At 34.6% G+C, this 23,580-nt stretch overlaps 1 protein-coding gene across 5 annotated transcripts in view; it reads left to right on the top strand.

The window, feature by feature from the left end:
• Nucleotides 1–23,580, top strand: part of TMEM65 (transmembrane protein 65) — a 49,201-nt gene that overhangs the window by 13,248 nt on the left and 12,373 nt on the right. The window contains exons 2-5 of one of the 5 annotated variants that reach the window (XM_070222482.1): nt 8,296–8,475; nt 16,390–16,485; nt 18,227–18,271; nt 21,297–21,364. In XM_070222482.1, the coding sequence (XP_070078583.1) occupies nt 8,296–8,475; nt 16,390–16,485; nt 18,227–18,271; nt 21,297–21,364 (389 nt within the window). Of the gene's footprint in view, nt 1–1,609; nt 1,691–8,295; nt 8,476–16,389; nt 16,486–18,226; nt 18,272–21,296; nt 21,365–23,580 lie in introns of all 5 variants that reach the window. The other 4 variants (XM_023648937.2, XM_070222481.1, XM_023648936.2 and 1 more) reach the window with 4 other exon arrangements.

Here is a 23,580-nt window from a genome sequence, read left to right as displayed (position 1 = left end):
GACGTTCCAGTCTCATCTTGCACTTTTCTTCTAGCTCTGTGATCAGCCTTTTTTACAAGGATCCCTGGTTTCTTCAGTGTAGAATGGTATTTACAAACCAAGATCTGTGCTCATAGCTATTAGGGTGTTGCTGTTCCCAGGCCCCCACAGTGGTCAGAGCTAGTGAATGTATGAATATATTTGTTTATATAAATAGTAAATATCATTTATATTTAGATTTATCTCTCTGTCTATATCTATTATAAAGTGAGAGTTCATAACAATTTCTCCAATTCCAATCCAACACTACAGGGTACATTCTAGTTTTCTTTCTTTCTGTATTTCTAACTTCATTCTCTAATGGAAAAATACCTGACTTCCATTATCCTTAATATATTTATTCTTTTGATCAGTCCTCCTACGTGTCACCAATATCTCACCACCACCACTGGATTTATGCCCATTTCATTCAGTAATTGATTTTTTTGTTATTACAGGCAGTTCCTGCTTTGCACAGTTACCATATGCATGAATTTCAGTAACTATGTTTTAGTTAAATAACACCAGTCCCCAAGAACATGGTTCAGATTTCATTTACCACAGTATATTGACTGTGAGTGATTGCCTAAAGTATTAACTTTGCTGCTAACGCCTTGATCCACAAATCACTCTGTAAAAACAGGTGTGTCTCATGATTGTGGCCAGTTACATCGCTCACACAGGAAAATGCATAGCTCTGTTGCCTCCTTGTCTCCCAGTGATAAACCTTTGAGAGTTGGATAATCAATGGATAATCGAAAGGGAATTGACCAAAAAAGATGAAAGTGCAGCAAAGAAATGAAAAGTGATAATGCCGAAGTGAAATTTTAACCAAATGTAAATAGAGTTATAGGAAAAATAGCTGACTGACGGCATGTTGGCGCTGCTGTTGAACAGCTGCCATTTGAGAGATTCTGGATCTGCTGCCAGAGGAGCTTTGAGAGGATGAACTTAGGGACTAAATGAAGAAAGTGAGGAGGTTGTGGTGAAAGGATGAGGATGTTCTGGAGGAAGTGACACTGGTAACCCCTTCACATTAAAGGAGATCTCAGAGCCATTTCATGAGACTGAAAATGTAAAGGGTAAAATGTCAGCGAGTTCAAACTTAGAAAGGAGTGTGACAGTTCACCAAGGCATAGGAAAGATGCTTCCCATACGCTAAGTTACATGATGAGAAGAAGAGTGCTAGCGCCATTGAAGCTACTTTTGATAATTGTTTTTACCAAGAAATAAAACACTTTAATTCTCAGTGTTGCTAATATTTTAAATTACAGTATACTAAAGAAACATTAGTTTTACTATTTTTAAAATTTCCTTTTGTATTTTTAACTGTCAGTAAGAGAGCTTTTAATGTTTTGAAAAAAAATTTAAAGGTCACAGAACAATTGTCATTTTCCCCATTGTTTATTAAGATTGCTCTGCATGGTTTCAACTTGCACTGTCATTTTTTTATGGTCCCACACTATTGTGCAAAGTGAGGACTGCCTATATTCTAGCAGATTTCACTTCCAAATTTCATATACATTTTTTATTTATACATATTTTATTTAATTTATTGATTGAATACATTTTGATTTTAAAATATTTTTAGCATGCAGATATCCCAAACCTGAGATTGCCTTTGTGAAACGAGCAACGGAGGTGTCGTCAGCAGAGACCCCTGATAGTTTTGGTATAGTACAACCTTGCAGTATTGAATGATTGCCACATGTTTATTGCAAGTAGCAAGGCATCTATTTGACAGAACTTCTTGCTTGTTTGAAATAGAATGCTTTGGTTATAATGATAGCCTTTTTTTTGTTTTTCTTTTCTTGCATCCATGTTTTGGACTGTCTGCAGAATACTTTTGTTTTCTAATCCTAGACTTTGTAGATATGATGGAATAATAATTGCATGTTTAATTAACTGAAGGTTTAAGTTTATAACCTTAACGAAAAACAAAATCACTTATATTTAATTACATTTAAATAGTGTATTTAAACATTGTTAAAATAACCACAGCAAGTGAGAGATAAGAAGCAACAAAGGTTATGAATTTCTTTAGGATGGATGAGTGGGAAAAAAGGACCACATGCAGGGAAAGCTTCAGAATGTTGTGAAGAGAAACTATATTTAAGTAGCTGGACTTCAGGAAAGTATATTTTAAAAATATATTCTTGAATAGTTTGAAAGCCTTATGTAAGTTCATTTAAAGGCCATTCGTGAAAGTTTTTTTACATTCACCCTCCATAGAGCTTGATACCTAACTTCTGTTGCATGCTGTGGTGGTGGTGGCAGTGAGGAATTATGTTGAGTGTGTGTGAGAGGGAGAGAAAGAGAAAGGGAGAAATATATATCTCTGTGTCCCCATTTTATTTTTGATTACTATTTAACATAGATACATTGCCAAAGAAGTATAACACAATGTATGAAAAGGAATCAAATATTTTATGGACCAGTTGCAATTTTGTAAGGGTGAATAGTAAATACAACTCAGCATCCTTAGGCTGTATTATAGTGTCAGGAGTAAAAGCCACACTGTAAGAACTTCAGAGAAATGTAGAGGCTGTAGGGGAGGAAGACATTTCCTCTTCCCAAATGGGGGTTCGTCTGGCCGGAGAACGAATTAAATTCACATGAGACAGAATAGCAAGAGAAAATTAAACAAATCTTTATGAGGAACCATGGCCCAGGGCCTTTCTTCCCGAAGGAAGAAAGGGCACCAAAGAAGTGGGGTGCACAGAGTGGTTATATACCCCCAAACAGGGTGTTTCACATGTGATTGAAATGTCCCTCCCACAATAGTCACAAGATTGCCCTGTGGGCACAGCGCTTGATGGACACAGCAGGTAGTGGTCTGCTATCTCGGTGGGCATAGCAGGAGGCAAGTCGATAGTCTGGAGCTGGGTGGTCACAGGTGAGCGCAGCAATCAGTTCCTAGCCTAAGGAAAGATGCTTAATCCTTAAAGAAATGCCAACGTTGGGAGCGGGAGGGAAGTCAGTTACAGGAGGTTACCAGACAAGCACAATAAAATGTAGATTTAAGTCCTTGCCTTTGGTATTGATTAAGAGTTTCTAGAGAGAAGGTCATCGCCTTTCTTCTTCCTGGTACAGAGAGGGAGGCACCTTTTACAGATAGAGATTTACCTTATAAATGTAAACGTGTCCTAACAAAGGGCAAGTTCCATTCGTCAGAGCCTCCTTCCCTGTCCCAGTTTATCAAAAGCAATCAGCCTCAAATAATCCTGATGCCAAAGAGACATATCTTGGGGTGGCCAATTTCAGGTCCCCACAAGGCATACAGTGTGTGTGTATACACATACACATATATACGTATATATTAACATATTAGTACATTATCTGCAAAAATCCCCCAGTATACTCTACTTTACCAGGTCGAATGTAGTTCTAAAATTAAAAATTTGTAATCTCAGTGTGTATGTTGTAGAAGTTAAACATTTAATGCAAATATCTTTTAAAGAATAAGTTTTAATTTTGAATTATTCTGAAGATTATTTAATCAGCCCTCATTTTTAGGAGAATGTAGGGAAAAAGGAATGATACGTATTCTATAAATGATGGCAGATGACGTCACTAGGACCTAAGGGGCGGCTGAACAAAGGCTCTGTAGACGACCAGTGGGACTGACCTGTCAGTCATCTCCTGAGACTCAGTCTTCAGTTGTATCCCACTCATCGTCATGTGCTTCTTCAGGAATGCTTACGGGTACCCTTCTATTTTTTTTTTTTAATCCTACTCATGCAATAAAGAAGAAATATAGAAACAGAATCTTAGAGCTAGAAGGGATCATAGAGACCTAAATGCCTCATTTTATGTAACATGAAACTGAGATCTGGAGGGTTTATGATATGTTCAAGATTTGGTGACTGGTTATGTCTGTATCAGAGCAGGGGTTAGCTTCAAGTCCTTTGGATTGTTAGCTCAGTGCTCTTCCCATTACAATAAACTTCTTCGGGGGTAGCAGCAGAGATTAGTGCCAGACTACAGGGTGTCCAGTTGTTCTGAAACCAGCAGAAACCATGTAATTTTCCCATTCAGAAAATGTTTTATTTGGGAACCATAATAAGTCAATTGATCTCTTCCTCTTTCTTTTAACTTTGATGGATTTTTGAAAATGATTTGTCTGAAAGTGCATTATTTCTTAGGAGAGAAAAAAAGCAATTTGAAAAGGATATTAGTATTTTAGTTACTTATAGTTTTACTTCAATTTCAAATGTTAATGCATGACCAATGTTTTGACAATGTTTTGTGTATTTATATGTGATTGATTGATTTATATATAATTGTTTCTTGGTTTTTCTATGGTTTCATATTGAGAAATAATTCACTAAAAGAGAAGTAGAACAAGAGAATTAGTATCTGGGTTCTAGACCCAGCTGTGTGTCCTTGAGTATATCACTTAACATCTCTGGGCCTAAGTAGCTACATCTTTAAAGTGGAGAATTAAGTCAGTATTTCTCGGAGGGTATACTACTGGCATTTGGGCTGGATAATTCTTCATTATGAAGGACTCTCTTGTGTATTGTAGGATGTTTAGAATCCCTAATGCCAGTAGCATTTCCCAGTCATTATCACATCCGAAAACAACCCTGCATTTCCCAGCATCTTCTAGGGTGAGATACCATCCCCTGTTCAGAACCACTGGCCGGTGGTTTCTAAGGATTCCTCAGCTCTAACATTCTGTGAAAGAATTCTTATTTGGGGAATGATTGAAAGGTAAAAAGGTAATGCATTGACTGAAAAATCTTTGCTCCTTCCTAGTATTAAGCAATTTTAAATAAAATGATTGTCTTCTGGGGATCTGTGTAACCATACCCACAGATATATCTACCACTTATGATGTTCCAAGATGAATTATTATTTTTTTCTAGCTTACTTTGAGCTTTCCATCTATAATGTAATGTATCCATGTAGAATATGTATAATTATATGATTTTCTCTACTTAAAGTTTCAGAGAACTACCTCTATGCCTAATAAGTAAAACTAACAAGATCTGACTATTTTATACAAGTTGTACTGTTGTTTTAATATCTTAGTCTTTTTAAAAAATCATTATATATAGTAATTCTTCTCTTTGTCTGTTTGTCTGTCCCCCTTTGCCATGAAGGAAGGGAAGGACTATAGCCTGTGTGTTAAGTAGTGTATATAATTGTTTCAAGTGCACAAGTTAGACATGTAAAAGCAACCACAAATCAATAGTGTGTTTGATCATCCTAAAAAAACTCCGTGAAATGATAGATATAAGAGAAATCCTTGTATCTCTAGTATTTGCTGTTTCTTAAGCCAGAGTTGAACAGTTAACAGGTTAGTACATTAATGAGGTTAATAAAGGTAATGATTAATTGGGCACTGTTGCCTTGCATCGTTACTACTGGCCAGCTCACGTCCTCCACTTTATGCCACTGGCCTGCCTCAGCTCAGGGAGAGGTTAGTTGCCCTTAAGTAAACTGGATACCAGACTAGGTTGCGGTGAAGCTGCAGGTTGCACGTTGTGTCTCCTAGAAGGTTAACGAGGTAGAAATTCCTCTGCTACATAATGTGCATGATGCAGTAAGCTTTTAAATGCTAAATAACATTACAAAATCACACTCAAATGGGTTTTCTTTTGGTCTTAGCTAGGCCTATATTTAAAAAAATAATTAAAAATTCCCTTTACAATCATAGTCTTTATTTTAAAAGACAAGACCTGTTAATTGAAATTTACTAAGTTAAAACGTTCAGTTCCTTGCTGTTTCTAAAGAGTGTTTTTATTTTTCAATTCCAAACGTCAGTTTTTATAGGGATATTACTTAGCCATATAAATTTGTTTCTTTAAAAAAATATTGCTGTGTAACTTTATAACTCTTTTGGTGCATGTTTGATTTTTTTTTTTTGGTATTGAATGTGATTTGCTTAAAGTATTTTACATACAGCATGATTTGCATTTTAAGTTTGTATTTTTTTAGTGTTTTATATATTTATTATAAGTTTCACCTTACCCATGGAACCCATGGAACATTGGTTCTGTTAAAAGTCTAAACAGTTAGTTATTCGTAATGTTCAGAAACAGGAGTAGCTGAAACCCATAATCCCCAAATTGTTGCTTAAACACAGTAGTTTCAGTTTTGTTATTTTCATAAATCTCTTGTTAGGCCAAATTGTGATTTGCGCCTACTTCCTGCACTTTCTTGGGGAAGATGCTGGGGTGGGACCTGGAGCAAAGATTAGGTGGTCAAAAGATCAGAAGCTGGACAATTGGACACTTAAAGAGTATTGAGTTATTTGTCGTTAAAGGAATAGTCGTTTTATGTCATCTCAGGGTGAAGTTGTTTTGGTACTTTTCTTACTAAGTCTATTAAAATAATTTTGAATTTTTCCCTTGATTCATGATCTTACTGATGTTTATGTTTGTGGTAACAGACTGAAAAAAGGTATCACATTTAGAATTATCATTGCCATGAAAGCATAATAGAAAACAAGACTCTTGTTTTTGTTTCTCAGATTTTCTTTTGTTTCAAGTTTGGATTTATACCTTGTAAAGTATGGTTAAATTTAATGGAATGTTTAACAATGAAAATGACAAATTATGGTTTCTATTAAATAATATAATAGAACTCACTCTGTATGCCAAGAAATCTAGTTTGGTTTTCCAGCAGCACCATTATAAACGCATTTTGTTTTATGAAGGAGACTAAAATGTAGACTATAGATATTCCAGTTACGTTTCTTCTACCAAAATATTTTGATTTTCAATTTTAGATGTATATATTAGTAGAGTGACTTATTAGAAAAAGAAATACACCAGGCATAGCTTATCCTAAAAAATATTCTAGAGAGGCCGTTCAGGTGGCGCAGTGGTTAAGTTTGCACATTCCGCTTCAGCAGCCTGGGGTTCGCCGGTTCGGATCCCGGGTGCAGACATGGCACCGCTTGGCACGCCGTGCTGTGGTAGGCGTCCCACATAGAAAGTAGAGGAAGATGGGCACGGATGTTAGCTCAGGGCCAGTCTTCCTCAGCAAAAAGAGGAGGATTGGCAGCAGATGTTAGTTCAGGGCTAATCTTCCTCGAAAAAAGGAAAATATTGTGGAAATGCTTGTTAATTTTACTTTAAAAATGCTTTTTTTTAAATAAAAAAGCTATTAAAGGGAAAAAATTAAGGAGAGATATACAAGTTAAATCTTATAATAAACTTCTCAGACCTGTTCTACCTATTTGTTGTCTTGGAATCTTGTGCTAATTAAAATAGGTTGGCAGTTGATTGCGGCTTGGAAATTTCTTTCAAGGATTTTGTTTTAATGACATTTTACATACATTCTGAAAACATGAAAATATTTTAGTAGAGTGTAACATTAAAAAAATTAAAATGCAGCCAAATGTAAATTGCATTTACAAATTTAAAATGTAAATTAAAAAAATTAAAAGTGGCATACTTTTTCTGAGGGAAATTTTGTAGAGTTTTTAAAATCCTTAAATTTGTGCCTTTTTTTTTTTTTGACTCAGTAATGCCACTTAGGAATCTACCCTAAGGAACTTTCAGAAGAACATAATAAAAAGATTTAGGTACAAGTTTGTATTGTTATTGTGAAAAAGAATAAATATGTAGTAATAGAGGATTAAACTATTATACATCATATAATGAAATAAAATGCCACTAATAAGATTATTGCCTTAAAAATTTAAAGATAAGGGAAAATATTCACCATATAGTGCTTTGTGAAAACTGCAGAATACAACTTTGTATATATCTCTCTAGAGAAAAAAGATTGAGGGATAATACATTAAAATGTTTATTTCTGATAAATTATAGGTAGTTTTAATTTTCTTGCTTTTCTGAATCTCATTAACTTTCTACAGTAAACATGTATAAGCTTCTTAGTTGAAAAGTGTAACTTATTCCTTTAGATAAACCAAAGGAATTTAGATTTTAAATGTTATTTTCTAATTTTTACTTAGAAATTCCTAAGTTAAAAAAACAAACTCAATATCCTCGTTCTTTTAATATATATAAAGATGAATAAATATTTATATAGAAATTATGTATATGTATGTGTGTATATATAAATGTGGTTTCTTTAAGATGTTTGCAATAAATTCCTGTTGGGGCAATCAATTTTGACGGAATAGCACAAAGGCACAAGGCGTTGTATGGCGAGGTTGCAGGCAGCTGTTCTAATGTTAGAAGTTCTCTTCTATAATTTGCATGTTATATATTTCTGAAAAGCACAATTTAAAAGAATTTTATGGGGCTGGCCCGTGGTCGAGTGGTTAGGTTCTCATGCTCTGCTTCGGCCACCCAGGGTTTCACCGGTTAGGATCCTGGGCGCGGACACGGCACCGTTCATCAGGCCACACTGAGGTGGTGTCCCACATGGCACAACCAGAAGGACCCACAACTAGAATGTACAACTATGTGCTGGGGGGCGTTGAGGAGAAGAAGAAAAAAAAGAAAAGAAGATTCGCAACAGACGTTAGCTCAGGTGCCAATCTTTAAAAAAATAATAAATAAAACAAAATAAAAATTTTCTGTTTTATTCTAAGCGTTAATATAAAGGGTAAATTTTAGTGTGCATATAGCACTGGTAAAAATATTTGAATATGTAAGTTATGTTTTAGTTATGAAGTATTCTAAAACATTTTAGTGAAACCTAGTAGGAATTTTCCAGGATTAAAGCAAATGTGAGCCTTAAAATGGTAATATTTGTTCTTCTATGGTTAGAGGTCATACGGTCATTGCAGTAGTATAGACTTGGTTGTAGGATTCCTGTCCCAAATATATGTCCGTGGTAAAGCTTCTCCTTATTCTTACCAATCAAAAAACTATTGTTTCCAGTACAGGAAAAAGAAAAAAGAAAAACTTGATTAACCAGAATTCAGCTTATTAGAGCCTGCAGTTAACCAATTTCCTTTCTCACCAGATGCCATTTTAAAATAAACTTTTTTTCTTCTTGAGGAAGCTTAGCCCTGAGCTAACTGCTGCCAATCCTCCTCTTTTTCTGAGGAAGACTGGCCCTGAGCTAACATCCGTGCCCATCTTCCTCTACTTTCTATGTGGGACGCCTGCCGCAGCATGGCTTTGCCAGTCGGTGCCATGTCCGCACCCGGGATCCGAACCAGCAAACCCCAGGCCGCCGAAGCGGAACTGCGCCACCAGCCGGCCCCTAAAATAAACTTTGAGAACATGGCCTGGGATACAGAAACGTTTAGACCTGTGTCCTACAGCAAAACCTGGGAACCTCTGGCACAGCTGGAGATGATTTCTCTTCATCTGGTTTTCCTATAGTGCTTACCATTGTGCTGTGTGTTAGGAGGTATCCGTGTGCACAGTGGAGTCTAATCCAAAGGTGCCACGTTTGGACCACTAGGTGGCTAATGAACAAAGAAACACAGCCGAGGGACTGAAAAACCCACGTCCAGCAAGTCGTGCGCCCACATCCAGGCAGTCTCTTTCTTGTGTGGCCTTCTCTGAGGCTCCCTTTAAAGAAATCTCTCTCTCTCTCTTCTTTAAAAGTCCCTGCGTTTGTTCCTAATCTGTTTTTCTTACCGCGTTCTCTTTCTCGTTTCTCCCGTTGTCTTTCTCTTCCTTATCTGACTTCCCCCTTTCTTTAAGTGAATACAGCATAAAACTTAAATATTTTTACTTATATTTATATAACAGAATGTAAAAAGCAGCTGCATTAAATAGTTTTTATCCCTGAAATAGGAGGAAAAAAGCCTTAATTTGTGTTTTCTTCTGATTTCTTTTTTGTGTGATGATGCACCTCAGTTTCATATTTCCTAAATAGATAATAATTGAGCATTAAAGTGATGATTCTGATGCACTGTAATATTCAAATTTATCAAAGAAATATTCCTTTTTTAAAAAACTTCTATTTCCTAAATAGTAACAGTATTTTACAAGCTACAACAGTTTTCTGGTTGCATTAGTTAATTAGAAAACTAGCTGGAGGGGTCAGCCCTGTGGCCAAGTGTTTAAGTTCGCGCATTCTGCTTCAGTGGCCCAGGGTTTTGCTGGTTCAAATCCTGGGTGTGGACATGGCACCGCTCATCAGGCCATGCTGAGGCGCATCCCACATAGCAGAAGCAGAAGGACCTACAACTAGAATATACAACTATGTGCTAGGGGGTTTTGGGGAGAAGAATTAAAAAAAAAAGAAGAAGATTGGCAAGAGTTGTTAGCGCAGGTGCCAATCTTTAAAAAAAAAACAAAACGAGCTGAAACATCTCATTCTTTCTACATTCTAAAAAATTAGAGTTTCATTTAATAAAAACAGTGAATTGCTTTAAATTTTCTCTAATCTTCCTGAGTTACTGAAGCAAAACAAAACAAACATTGAGAGTGTTGAAAAATCTTATATTTAAACATGCAAAGTGTTTTTCTTATGTTTTCAGAATTTGTAATGAATATCTAGGGTGTTTTTGTATTAGGAAAAGATTTGTCTCTACATTGTAATAATTGAATATATTTAAATTTTCAAGGACAGATTAGGAGAATAAATAGTCCAATTTCAAATAATTATTTGGTTTTTATAGTATAAATTGGCAGTTTGCAACGTGTCTTATTTACACTACCTCCAGCAAAGACTTTTAAATGTGAAATCAAAAGGAAAACAATCCTGTATATAAATATTATCTCATAGACACTTTCAGATACTTTTCCTAACTTATATATTTCTAAACGTGAGACCCTATTAAGAGCAGCTTCTCCTTCAAACAGGGAGAAATATCTAAGAAAAGGAAAAATGTAGGGAAGTCTGGATGTTAGTTATTTTTTGCCACTGTTATGAGTAAACACACTTAGGAAAACAGAACAGTTATCATTCAATTAAGGATTTTTGTGTCTGTGTTCATGAGGGATATTGGTCTACAGTTTTCTCTTTTTTGTAATTTCTTGGTTAGGTTTTGTATTTAGGATTATTCTGGCCTGGTAAGATGAGTTGGAAAGTATTTCCTCATCTTCTATTTTTCTGAAAGAGCTTGTGAGCTTGTGTAAGATTGGTGTTTGTTCTTCTTTAACTGTTTGATAAAATTCACCATTGAAATCATCTGGGCCTGGAGGATTTTTGTGTGTGTATGTAATAGAAAGGTGTTTGGTAACAAATTCAATTTTGTTAACTAGATAGAGCCCTTCAGATTTTTTGTTTCTTCTTATGTCAGTTTTGGTAAGTTGTATTTTTCAAGGAATTTGTCCATTTCATCTAAGTTGTTGAATTTCTTGGCATAAATTTATTCATAATATCTCTTTTTAATGTCTGTAGGATCTGTAGTGATGTCTTATCTTTCATTCCTGATATTAGTAATTTATGTTCTCTCTGTTTCTTGATCAGTATCCCTGGGGGTTTATTAATTTTGCTGATCTTTTCAAGAACCAACTTTTGGCTTTGTCTATTTCCTTTATTGTTTTCTATTTCATTGATTTCAACTCTTTTCATTATTGTTTCCTTCTTTCTTCTACTTAACTCTTGGTTTGCTTTGCTAGATTTTTTCCCTAGCTTCTTAAGATAGAAATATAGGTAATTTATTTTAGACCTTTATTCTTTGTAGTTTAAGTATTTCAAACTATAAATTTCCTTCCAAGCATTCATTTAGGGTCTGTCCCACAAATTTTGATTTGTCATACTTCCATTGTTATTCAGTCTATCTTCTAATTTTATTTCTTTTTTGTTTTTTTTTTTTGATGAAGATTAGCCCTGAGCTAACATCCGTGCCCATCTTCCTCTACTTTCTATGTGGGATGCCTACCACAGCATGGCTTGCCAAGCAGTGCCATGTCCGCATCCAGGATGTGAATCGGCAAACTCCGGGCTGCCAAAGCGGAACGTGCGCACTTAACCGCTGTGCCACCTGGCCAGCCCCTTCTAATTTTCTTTTTGATTTCTTCTTTGGCCCATGTATTTAGAAAATGTTATTTAATTCCCAAATTTGTTTTTCTAGTTATCTTATTGTTATGGACTCCATTTTGGTAAGAGAACATATTCTTTATGATTTTAGTCATAAATTCATTAACACGTTTTGTGGATCAGCATATGGTCTGTCTTGATCAGTGTACCATCTGTGTTTGAAAAGGCTGTGTATTTTGTAGTTATTGGGTGTAGATGTTTAAATATCAATTGAATCAACGTGGTTGGTAGTATTTTTCAAATAATCTATGTCTCACTGATGTTTTTGTGTAGTGTTCTGTCAGTTACTGAGAGAGAGGCTTTTATACCTCCAAGTGTGATTGTGGAAGTGTTTGTTTTCCTTTTAATTCTGTCAGATTTTGTATCATGCATTTTGAAGCTCTGTTATTAGGCATAAACAAATTGCTCTTATGCCTTTTGATGAATTGACTCTTTTATCATTTTGAAATGTCCTTGGTTCTGGTAGTACTCTTTGTGTTTAAGTCTACTTTATGTGATAATAATATAGTCACTCCAGCCTTTGTAAGCTTGCTGTTTGTATAATGTATCTTTTTTGTTTTTGTTAGTGCCGTTGAGTCGATTTTGACTCTAGTGACTCTGTGTGTAGCAGAGCAGAACCCTGCCCGGTCTTTTTACGCCATCCTTTCATCTTCCAGTTCTGTTTCAGACAGTGCTGTGCTACTATTCATGGAGTTTTCATGGCCAGTTTTTTCAGAAGTGGGTGCCTAGGTCCTTCTTCCTAGTCTGTCTTAGTCTGGAAGCTCCACTGAAACCTCTCCAGCATGGGTGACACAGCTGGTATTTGAAATACCAGTGACATAGCTTTCAGCATCACAGTAGCATGCAGCCACTATGGTATGACAACTGCCAGACAGGTGGTGTAGTTCCCTGACCGGGAAATGAACCCGGGTCACAGTGGGGAGAATGTCAAATCTTAACCACTAGACCACAAGGCTGGCCTTGTATATCTTTTACCATCCATTTACTTTCAACCTATTAAAGTGTAGTTCTTGCAGATATCATATAGTTGAGTTTGCTTTTTTATCCATTTTGTCAATCTTTGCCTTTTAATTGGAGTATTTTGTCCATTAACATTGAATGTAATTATTGATATGGTTGGGTATAGGTTTACTATTTTACTGTTTGGTTTCTGTTTGTCCATTTTTTGTTCCTCTGTTCTCATTTCCTGCATTCTTTTGACTTAATTTACTATTTTTTAGAATACCTTCCAGTTATTTTTTAGCTTTTTAAATATGTCTTCATTGCATTTTGTCTGTATACGTGGTTGCTCTACAAATTTGCTTTCTTAACACTTTGCAGATTACTTAGAGCTAATATTATACCACTTCATATACATTAAAGAGGTATTGTAACCAAATCACCAAATTGGTCAATTTATAACCCCTTTCATCCTTTGTGCTCCAACATCACGTGTATGACACCTACGTATGTTATAAACTCCACAAGGTGGTGGTATAATTTCTGCTTTAGACAGTCAGGTTTACTTAAATTACTGGGAAAGAAGCAGTCTCTTGTATTTACGCAATATTTACCATTTCTGATGCTCTTCATTCTTTCCTGAAGATCCTGCTTTCCACCTGGTATTTCCCTTCAGTCTGAAGAACTTCCTTTTGCATTTCCTGTTTTGCTGGTTGGCTGGCAAAACATTCTCATAGTTTTAGTTTATCTGATACAGTTTGCCTTCATTCTTGAAGAATAATTTTTCTGGATATAGAATACTGGACTTACATGCTGCCGAGACCAGCTAGGCAGCCAGCTGCTGAAGGGGCAGACGGACTTAATAGAACACAGTCTATATAGTAGAAAGAACACAATCTATGTTATTCAGTGGGACCGGGGACCATCAGCCTCAAGGACTGAGGTGAGGTCCTTCTGATTGCCATGTATTTATTTGCAGGCAAAGAAATACAAGCATAGCAGGAATGCATGCTAACAGGGATATGCAAGTCAAAGCTCAGCAGTTCTAGTCTGCCTCCTTTCAACGTACTCCGGCCCTACCCAAGGCCATTCCCTTAGGGAGTATCCTAGGAACAATCAGCAAGTTATGCAGACGGCGTTCCTAAGCCCCTTGCCTTCATGCTTGATAAGATACTCCCTTCTGGCCTTTGATTCCAAAGCACAAACAATCTAGTGTAGTAATTTATGAGAATCAGCAGATCACATATTTCTCAGCCACCCATTTGTAGCTTATTTTTCCTAAGCTTAAAGCCTAGCAAGAATGTTGCTATGATCTCCTGCAACACTTACAGCTTTTTTTCCTCTCTCAGTATATTCAAATTATTGTTTTCTTTATTTAATGTCATATTTTTCTGACTGCTTTCAAGATTTTTTTCTTTATCATTGATTTCATCTAACTAGGAATTTACTGAACTTCTTGAATCTTTTGAAATTTTTGTCTTCCACCAAATTTGGGAAATTTTTAACCATTATTTATTTAAAATATTTTTGGTCCTTCCCTTTCTCCTCGCCTTCTGGAACTCCAGTTATACGTATATTAACCTTTTGCTTTAGCCACAGATCCCTGAGACTGGTTCATTATTTTTCAATCCTTTTGTTCTCTGTTCCTCAGATTGAGTAATTTTGACTGATCTGTCATCGTGTTCACTGACTCTCTTCTCTCACCTCTGCTTGAAAGCACCATTCTGCTTTTAAGTCTATCCAGTTAATTTTAAATTTCAGACAATAAATTTTTCAGTTCTAGAATTTCAGTTTGGTTCTTTTTTATAGTTTCTATTTGAGCATATTTTCATTTATGTCTTTTAATATAATTTTAATTGCTACTTTAAAGTCCTTGTCTTCTGGTTCTAACATTTGAGTTGCTTCAGAATTGGTCACCGTCTTTGTTTTTTCTCCTGAAAATGGGTCACGTTTTCTTGGTTTGTGAAGTACTTTTGAATTGTGTCCTAGTCATTGCTGTGATTAGTATGTTGCAGAGACTCTGGGTTCTGTTTTATTCTTCTGAAAAATATTTATTTCTATTTATTTGCTTTAGCAGGTAATTAATAGTTAGGCTCAAACTGCAAACTCTTGGGCTGCAGCTTAAATCTTCAGTTATTTTACCCTCAGCTGGGAGTTTTCTCTACACATGTATGGTTCACAGGTCAGCCATATGTTGGAACTGAATGTATATATAGAATTTAGGGCTTGTCTGTTCTGACTCTATTCTTTCCAGCTTCCCCTCTCACTCTCCAGTGGCTTTGGTTACTTTGCACTCCCTCTACTGCGTCTTCAGGCCAGAAAGACTGAAGATTTTTTGTTAGAGTTTTAGTTGCCCTGCAGGTTATGGATTGAGGCCTGCCCTCAGGCCAAAGGCTGCAACAAATAGGTAACTTGCTTAGTTCCATTCCTTCTTCCAAGTTTTGACTCCTCTCCAGAATCAACCTATTTTTGGTCATTTTCCAGTGCTTTCAAGTGGTTATGTATTTATCATGTTTTTGTCTATAGTTTATAGTTGTTCTGTGCAAGAGGATTGGTCTGATAGAAGGTGACTCAGCCAATATTGGAAGTAGAACCAGAATTTTTTCAACCTAAAAATGTTTGGAAAATATGGTGTGGTGAAGTACAATCTTAATGGTCATCTTATTACTTAAAAAAATTCAGAAAAAGAGAGAAATTATGATGTATATAATACACACACACACACACACAAATATAGTCACTGAAAGAGCTGGTTTTTCTAACTCCAAAGTCTGCTTAATAAAACGTTAGATTAGAATACATTTCCATTGTAAGCACAGATAGTTTACCATATGTCAGAAGAAAATCCTTAAGGTTAAGATATATATGCAGTGAGATAAAGCCTCTGGGGTTTATTGTGACTATTTTCAGGGAGATTATATTAGCAGCCATTACATTTTAGAACTTATATAGGTTGCTGAAACCTTGGGCTTGTTTCCAATACCAAGTTCTGTCGTGTATTATATGTCTAATGTTTTTTTTACTTCTGAGACATATTTTGTTTTAATTCAGTTAATATATAAAGAAGATAATTTACAGTGTCAAAGTCCTCAAAATAATCAATTTATGATTTAAAAATTTTTGATGGATACTTTCCAATAAAATTTCCACTTTCTAGGAAATGTTCCCTTCGTGTTTCCTCTTGTTAGTGTTTAGTTCTTTGTGAAGCAGGAGACAAAATCTGTGCTTTGATTTTACTTTAATCTCCGTGCCAGTGGTCTTCCTCCCTGGTCTTTCTCCTTTACTTTCTCTTTCTTTCTCTTCCTATCTCTTTAAAAAAATTATTTTTTAATCCTTATGTATAGTTGGGAGGAAGGATTAGGAATGTTGATTACTTATTTGATTTTTTTTCTCTTTACTGCTACACATTATCCATTTGCATAGTCCTTATCCTTGCTTCTTAGGAGTTGTAAAATATTTTAAATGTTTTGCTCAATATGTAGGGAATTTGAAGTAAAAGCAAGGGCTCTGTATACTCTCATTCTATTGGGAAGGTCCTGCTTGTTGAATTTTTAGGTATTTCAAGATGTTCCAGTCAACTGACAAGGACTTCTCCTCACAGTGTGAGAACTGTAGTGATGATGAGAGTAATGCAACTAGCAAATAGTTCTGGTATGTAACCACTTTTGCATGTTTACTTCACCAGAAAACTCTGTGGAGTACAGCGGTATCCTATATTCCTTGTTAAAAATTTAGAAAACCATTTGCATGCTTTCCAAGTAGATTTTGAGGTAATAGTGCTAGTCAAAGAATGGAGAATATATTTTAATCAGATGTAAAATTTTGTAAAGATTAGTGTATCTTCATATCTTAGCTCTTCTAAGCAAGGAAAAACAAAACTTAAACTTGCATTCTTAGAACTTTATGAATAATGTGCTAATTGATTAAACTCTAGATTTTAGTGTATTTCTTATCTTATCTTATTTTATTTTATTTTATTTTTTGAGGAAGATTAGCCCTGAGCTAATTACTGCCAGTCCTCCTCTTTTTTTTTTTTTTTGCTGAGGAAGCCTGGGCCCTGAGCTAGCATCTGTGCCCATCTTCCTCTACTTTATATGTGGGACGCCTATCACAGCATGGCATGCCAAGCGGTGCCGTGTCCGCACCCAGGACCCGAACTGGCGAACCCCGGGCTGCCAAGAAGCGGAATGTGTGAACTTAACCGCTGTGCCACCAGGCCGGCCCTATTTCTTATCTTAAAGGCATTATGGTACTATATGCTTTTTTAGTAAAGCAGCATTCACAAATATAAACCATACTCCTTTTTTTATATAGCTTGTCAATGGAGATTTATTTGCTTTTTACGTCTTTTAAACTAAATTCTTTAGTTCTTATGTTTTCTAGATTATAAGTAAATATTGTAGAAAATGTATATCCACTTTGTAATGTGTTTCCTTGGACAGTCTGGTTGTATGAAATGCTTACAGCAGAGTGATCCATGGTGTGGGTTCTTCTCTACAGATTATTAACTAATTCTTTTGGATTGGTTGAGGATAAAGAAGGTAGAATTCTCTGCCATTTTACCATAGCTTATTCTTGTACTTATACAAATGGTGAGGTACTTATTGTTATGAGATTAGGTAGGTTGCTTCTTTGTAATAATTTTTAACTTTTAGATTTAATAACAGCACTTGAAGAAACTTACTTTGATGTATACTTGGGAAAATTTTGTGTGTTTATTATGGCATATATTATGAATAGTATATTGTTACTTGTTGAAAAACACCCTATTATTTTTGGGTCATTTTATTGTGTAGAATATTCTTTATTATCCAGTAGTATAGGCTTCAAAACTCAAAATATTCAATATATTACCAAGGGAGATTGATTAAGGAACAGAACACAATCCGGTGAATTCATTGTTGTAATACATTGCTTTAAAAATGTTATTTTCGTATTTTTAAAGGACATCTACATCTATTTGAATATTCTTTTTTTCCTGTTATCAACGTTTGTGTACTATTTCTTAAGTCATCTAGGGTTGCCATCTTAAAGAAGGATAGCTATAGTTCTGAAGTTTTTTTTTTCTTTTTTACTTGTAATTAATGTAAACGGGCTCATTATATAAATGCAAGGACTTAAAAAACAAAAAGGAAATGATTTACCCAGGGCTATAGAGTCCATGGCAGGCTTGTAACTAAAGCTCAGTTTTGTTTTCTAGCTTTGTAATTTAATCCATACCAAGTAATATTTTCTGTATGGAAACTTTGGTCCATTAACCTAAAGATAATTCATGAATAAACTCTGATATTCTCCCACTTTGTAAATCTGCTGGTATTTTCTTCAATGTAATAATGAAGAAATTATGCTATAGTAACTAATTCTTGCCCCGCACCCTTTTTTTCCCCTTTAGAAAAATTGGAAGCTCCACCACCCACCCCAGGACAGCTGAGATATGGTAATGGTTCTATAATTGTTAAATATTTGTGCATCTATCTTTTGGATTTGAAATAAGTGTATCATTCATTGATAGTACAGGTGTCAGTAAATTAAATCTTTCCAGATAGAGTGGATTATCCTATTTATTGTAATGAAGCAAAATTTTGTAAACTTGGCTTAAGAAGTATCACAATATTATGGAATTTCTAATATTGTTAACTATATCTACTATTGTTTAAATATTATTACCATCTACAAATAGAGATATACTAAGGTAGAGGTTTTCTTAATTCCCAGGAAAAAGGATATGTTTAGTTTGGATTTAAGTTGGGTAATTGCAGAATTAGAATTTCTAGGCTCAAGGTTAGGTAGAAGTGTTCTCTGGTGGAGGAGATACTTCTGGTTTGCTGTTTGTAATAATGAAGAAAGTAAAGTTCATTTAAAACCACTAGGAAGAAGAACCTTACAATGCTGCTGGTGTTCATTCTTTACTCCATTATCATGGGAATAAATATACAAGGGCTAGCATTGAAGTAATAGAAGACAGTTTGGGATCTTATTATAAAGACAATGGAACAAGAGAATTATTTAACAGTGCAGTGAATGTGAGTAGGTTGTAAGTTAAAGCTAAATATTAGATGTGATTTGCTAACAGCTGCTGAGTTATAGAATAGTGGGAGACCATTACATACTGGAGAGCAAACTTATATGATTTTTAAAAACCCTATTTAATAGCCAGTTCTTTTTTCTCGCAGAGGTAGCTATATCAGAAGTAAGTAACTTGTCTCAATTATCGAAACAATTTAAGAAGTCTTTAAGACTTTTCTTCCTCAGGTAATCTTTTCTGATTCTCCTAGCCTAGATTTATACACTCTATATCTATAGCACTGTGTAATACTATTATCATTTTTTTGGTCATATTAAAATTAAATATTTATATGGCTTTTTATCATACTCAAACTTCTTGAGGCTGGTAACCACATCTTATTTATCTTTGTATCTCACATGCCCAGTGGAGTGTCCAGTACACGTTTATTTTAACTTTTTGAAAATTATAGTTTTTCCTTTGGGTTGAAAATAAATTTTTATTTATAGGACACATTTATTTAGGTCTAAACATAAAAACATGATGTATTTATAGTTCAAAGTCATTATAGCAACGTGCCTTGGTTTCACCGACCAAGTTTTTTACTAGGATAGCAATTAGTCTAATCTTAGTTTAATAGCCTTAGCACCTAATTTTAAGGTATTTGTAACTGGCTAGTTTTAGAGATGCCATCAAATCAACTCCAAAATGTGAAGTACTCCCAAAGGATAGTTACTTTGCCGTGTTTACATTTCAAAGACGATTGAGGTGAATTGGGAGACTTCTCTCAGAGATGTATCTAAACCGCTCTCTCTTCACTGTCAGTGTTTCATTTGTGAATTTTTAAAGTATCATTATACTCTTTTGACCTATCAAATTTGTATTATGTTTTTTGGAAACTAGGATTGTGTGTATGTTTTGGAAACTGCTTATTATAAAATGTTGAATGTCAGTAGCAACTGGACTTAGACAAAAAGTCAAGGAACTAAGACTAGACTCTTTAATTGAAAAATCCCATTTCATTAATGTCCTATTTGACTTTTATCATTTTTAATAGCTTTTAAAATAATAGTCTTTATAATTAAAAAGATGCTGCTTTTTATCTCACTCTTACTTGATAACAAGAAGAAATCTGAAATGACCTAGGATATATACTATTTTCCCTTGATCTTAGCCTTTGATAGTGGTTATAGGTAGAAGTGGTGGTTGTTTTTTGTGGTTTTTTTTTTAATTGCTTGTTAGCTTCCCCTGATTGGTATAGAACTCACTATAGTAATATTAAACTTTCGTAACTACTGGATTATATTTTGGTTATACTTTCTGTAGATTTAACTGCATTAAAAGAAAAAAGACTCTAAAGTCACTGAACACATATAACCAATAGGTTTAAGGGACTGTTTTTTGGATGTAGTATAAAACTCAGAGCTTTGATGTTTACCTAAAAAAAAATCCTCAGTTGAACTGATGTTGACTATACCTTGGCAATTTTATAGGTTCATTAGAATAAAGGTTTTTAACTATCCCCAGTTTTTAATCTGTTTCGCAGTCTGCCTTCAATTCTCTCAATCTGGAATTCTCTTCCTTTCCAGGTTAGTGGTACTCGACTTAATTAACAAATGTTTATTGAGCATCTACTATGCACTAGGCATTCTGCAATGTGCTGAAGATGCAAATATGAAAAAAGATGAGCCTAAGTGTATAAAAAATAAATAGATATTAATTCTTCCTACTTACACTTCTGTTATCTCCAGCCATTCAGATTATGTATTAGATAGATGAAGTAAGATGCACCTCTGGTAGGAAGAGTCCACGTTATATTTTTATTTAAATCAAGTATTTTTTGTGTATAGTTTGTGAAAGCGTTCAGGGTACCAATATGTTGTGAGAGGGGAAAAAAGACTTTGTACACAGATGTCTAGTATAATTGAGATAATCACATTTTTCTTTAGGAAAAAAAAATCACATTTTTGTTTAAAAAATTGTTTAGTGAGTTAAAAGTAACCAAATAGCTTCCCTGAAATGTGATTCAGGGAGTTTATTATTTTTAATATGGAGATCAATTTTATGATATCAGTCTTTAGGTTTAAGAGAGAAACAGATTGATGTCAATAGCATTAAACAGGTAAAACATGGTATTCATACTCTGTGTATGTGCTTATTTGTTCTACCATTAACTGTATATAATTTGTATGTATGTGTGTGTTACCAGTAAGAAAACACAAAAATCTAACAATTATTTTTACATGTTCTGTGTTTTTTATTTTGTTTTTTCCCCAATGTAGCTTCTACTAGTCGCTAAACTTATAGCAGGAGCAGAATCTTTTTGCTATGGGGAATAGAAAGCAAATTCCAAAGCTTATCAAGTCTATTTAGGAGACTTTAATCATACGGTCTGTTTTTGTCATTTTATAATTATAGAAACCTTAAAGTATATTTTTCTGTTTTTGATGTTTTTCAGTATTCATCCACAATGCGATACCTTTCATAGGGTTTGGCTTTTTGGATAATGCAATTATGATTGTTGCAGTAAGTTCCTTCTCTCACCCCTTCTATTTTGAGTTAATAAATTAATGTGGTCTAAATTTTCCTAATCATTTGCATATTGTAGCTATAAAGTTTAAATTAACATCACAATGAACAAGGCTAGTTTTTATTGTACTTCATGTTAATTAGACTGTAGCTCAATTTTAAGGCGTCATATATATTAATCATTAAGACTTTTGGTAAAGCATTGGCAATAGTAAACATATTTATTAAGTCTATATTATCCTGTTCTAGTTTCAACATTCTTATTAAAGGAAAAAAGTATGTAAAATTTTCTGATATTCTTTAATTGTATCAGCAATTCTCATCACATATATCTATGTTGATTGGTTCCTTGTTCAGTTTTTCCATGCAAAAATAGTTTAAAGGGCGTTTTGATATACAGTCTTTCCATTTAATCCAAAGATATTCTGTTTCAATTCATAACACTGTGAATATATCCCTCTTCTGTCCGTGTAATGTTAAAAGAAAGTTCTCTGCTGCGCTCATTTTAACCTAAGGGTGTTGTGTAGAAGTGTTGCTTTAGTCTCGGGGATGCTGGTTTACCTTTCTTACTGTTACATGACATCCTTTGTTAATGGATATCAATATTGGGTCCAGGTCCTAAAGTCAGAAATAAGTCCATGATTAAAATGGAAGTCTTCTGACACTGCTCAGTGCTCTAACTACTTCTCTTCACGGACTCTAACTTTAAAAAATTCTATAAATTCTAACTATTGTGTAGGAGACTGCTCAAAAAAATGGGAATAATTTTAGGATTATTGAGTGTAAGGAAAATACATAGGAGAGATGCAAGGGTGGGTTTTTTTTGGTGTTTTGGAGGTTTTGTGTACTACAGTTGGACATAAAGAGAATGTTTGTTTTCAAAATAGGGATAAAAGTGTAAGTTACATTGTATAGATTATAAAATTTGCTTAAAGAATATCTAAAGTTGGTTCATTCAAGAATGGTTTTCTTCGCTGTCTAGTCACACCTTATGTCCAGATTGATGGGGATCAGATATCCAGAAAGTCTAGCCATTCACTTGGTTGAGGAAACTTACAGGGTTCACACAGCCAGAAGATATACTACTTCATAAACAGTCACAGAACATGAGCTAGCAGGCACACAACTTGAGGATGATAAGCACCCATTGGATGATTCTTTCGCAGAGTCTGGCATGAGCCTCTAAAATATAGTTTCAAAGTGCTAGTTTTTTGACTGATTATGACATTTTCCTAATAGGTATAGAAGAATCAAATTGGCCAATTTATATATCTGTGAATGTGAGAAACTTATTCAACCATTTAGAGCCATACTGCTATTTTTGAAATTACTAAAATCTGAGTTAGTTGGATTATTTAAAGAGTTAATGTAAATCAAATCTAATTGTAAGAAAATGCAATTATGATGAATTTATAAGCTGTATTTAAGACTTAATGTGTTCTTGAATAGATTGTCTGAATTACAGCTTCTCTGGGGCAAATATTTCTTTCAGTTTACATGACACACTCAATATTTTAGATTCTCTTTATTGACAGCTAGTACCCCCCAATACTACCGTCTTAATGATCATTTGTTTTTATCACCTCTATAGGGAAGACCTTAGATATTCAAATGCTGAAAGACTATCCTTGCTTCAGGGAAGTGTTGAGATGATGTATTTTGCGTAAAAAGGGGTACAGAAAGATTTTGAAGAGAGATCAGAATAGAGAAATGAGGTAGCTTCTTAGATACTGAATAAGACCTTCCCAGTGTGGTCTTATCATTTCTTTGAGATAAATATCTAAGTAAGAGATATCTGTGTTTAAATACAGCTACCAACAAAACAAAACACCCACATTCTGGAGTCAAGTTACTGTAATGTTGTTTACTGTTTTGTGTTATTCAGGCCTGTGTCTCATTGCTGGTATCACTGAGAGTGGACTATTTTTCCAGGCTGGAGATGCTTGACTCCAATTTAGTAGTGTTTGTTTTTCTTGTTTACATTGAAATCCAGTTTCAGGGACTTATCACTAGTTTTTTATTTATATAATACTCAAATAAATGTTTAAACTACTGGCTTTAATACCTGATTGAGTAATAGGTGTGGGAAAAATATTATCCTGTGATAATTGCAGACTAATTCAGGGACAGGGAAATTTTCCAAAGAGGCTTTGTAATAGACTGCTGAGACTAAAATACATAAATAGTATAACTATGGAATCCATGGAAAGGGA

Source organism: Equus caballus, chromosome 9, assembly GCF_041296265.1.
Source record: "Equus caballus isolate H_3958 breed thoroughbred chromosome 9, TB-T2T, whole genome shotgun sequence".
Classification (NCBI taxonomy): domain Eukaryota; kingdom Metazoa; phylum Chordata; class Mammalia; order Perissodactyla; family Equidae; genus Equus; species Equus caballus.
The sequence above is the reverse complement of the archived record's forward strand: the minus strand, read 5'-3'. Positions and strand labels throughout refer to the sequence as shown.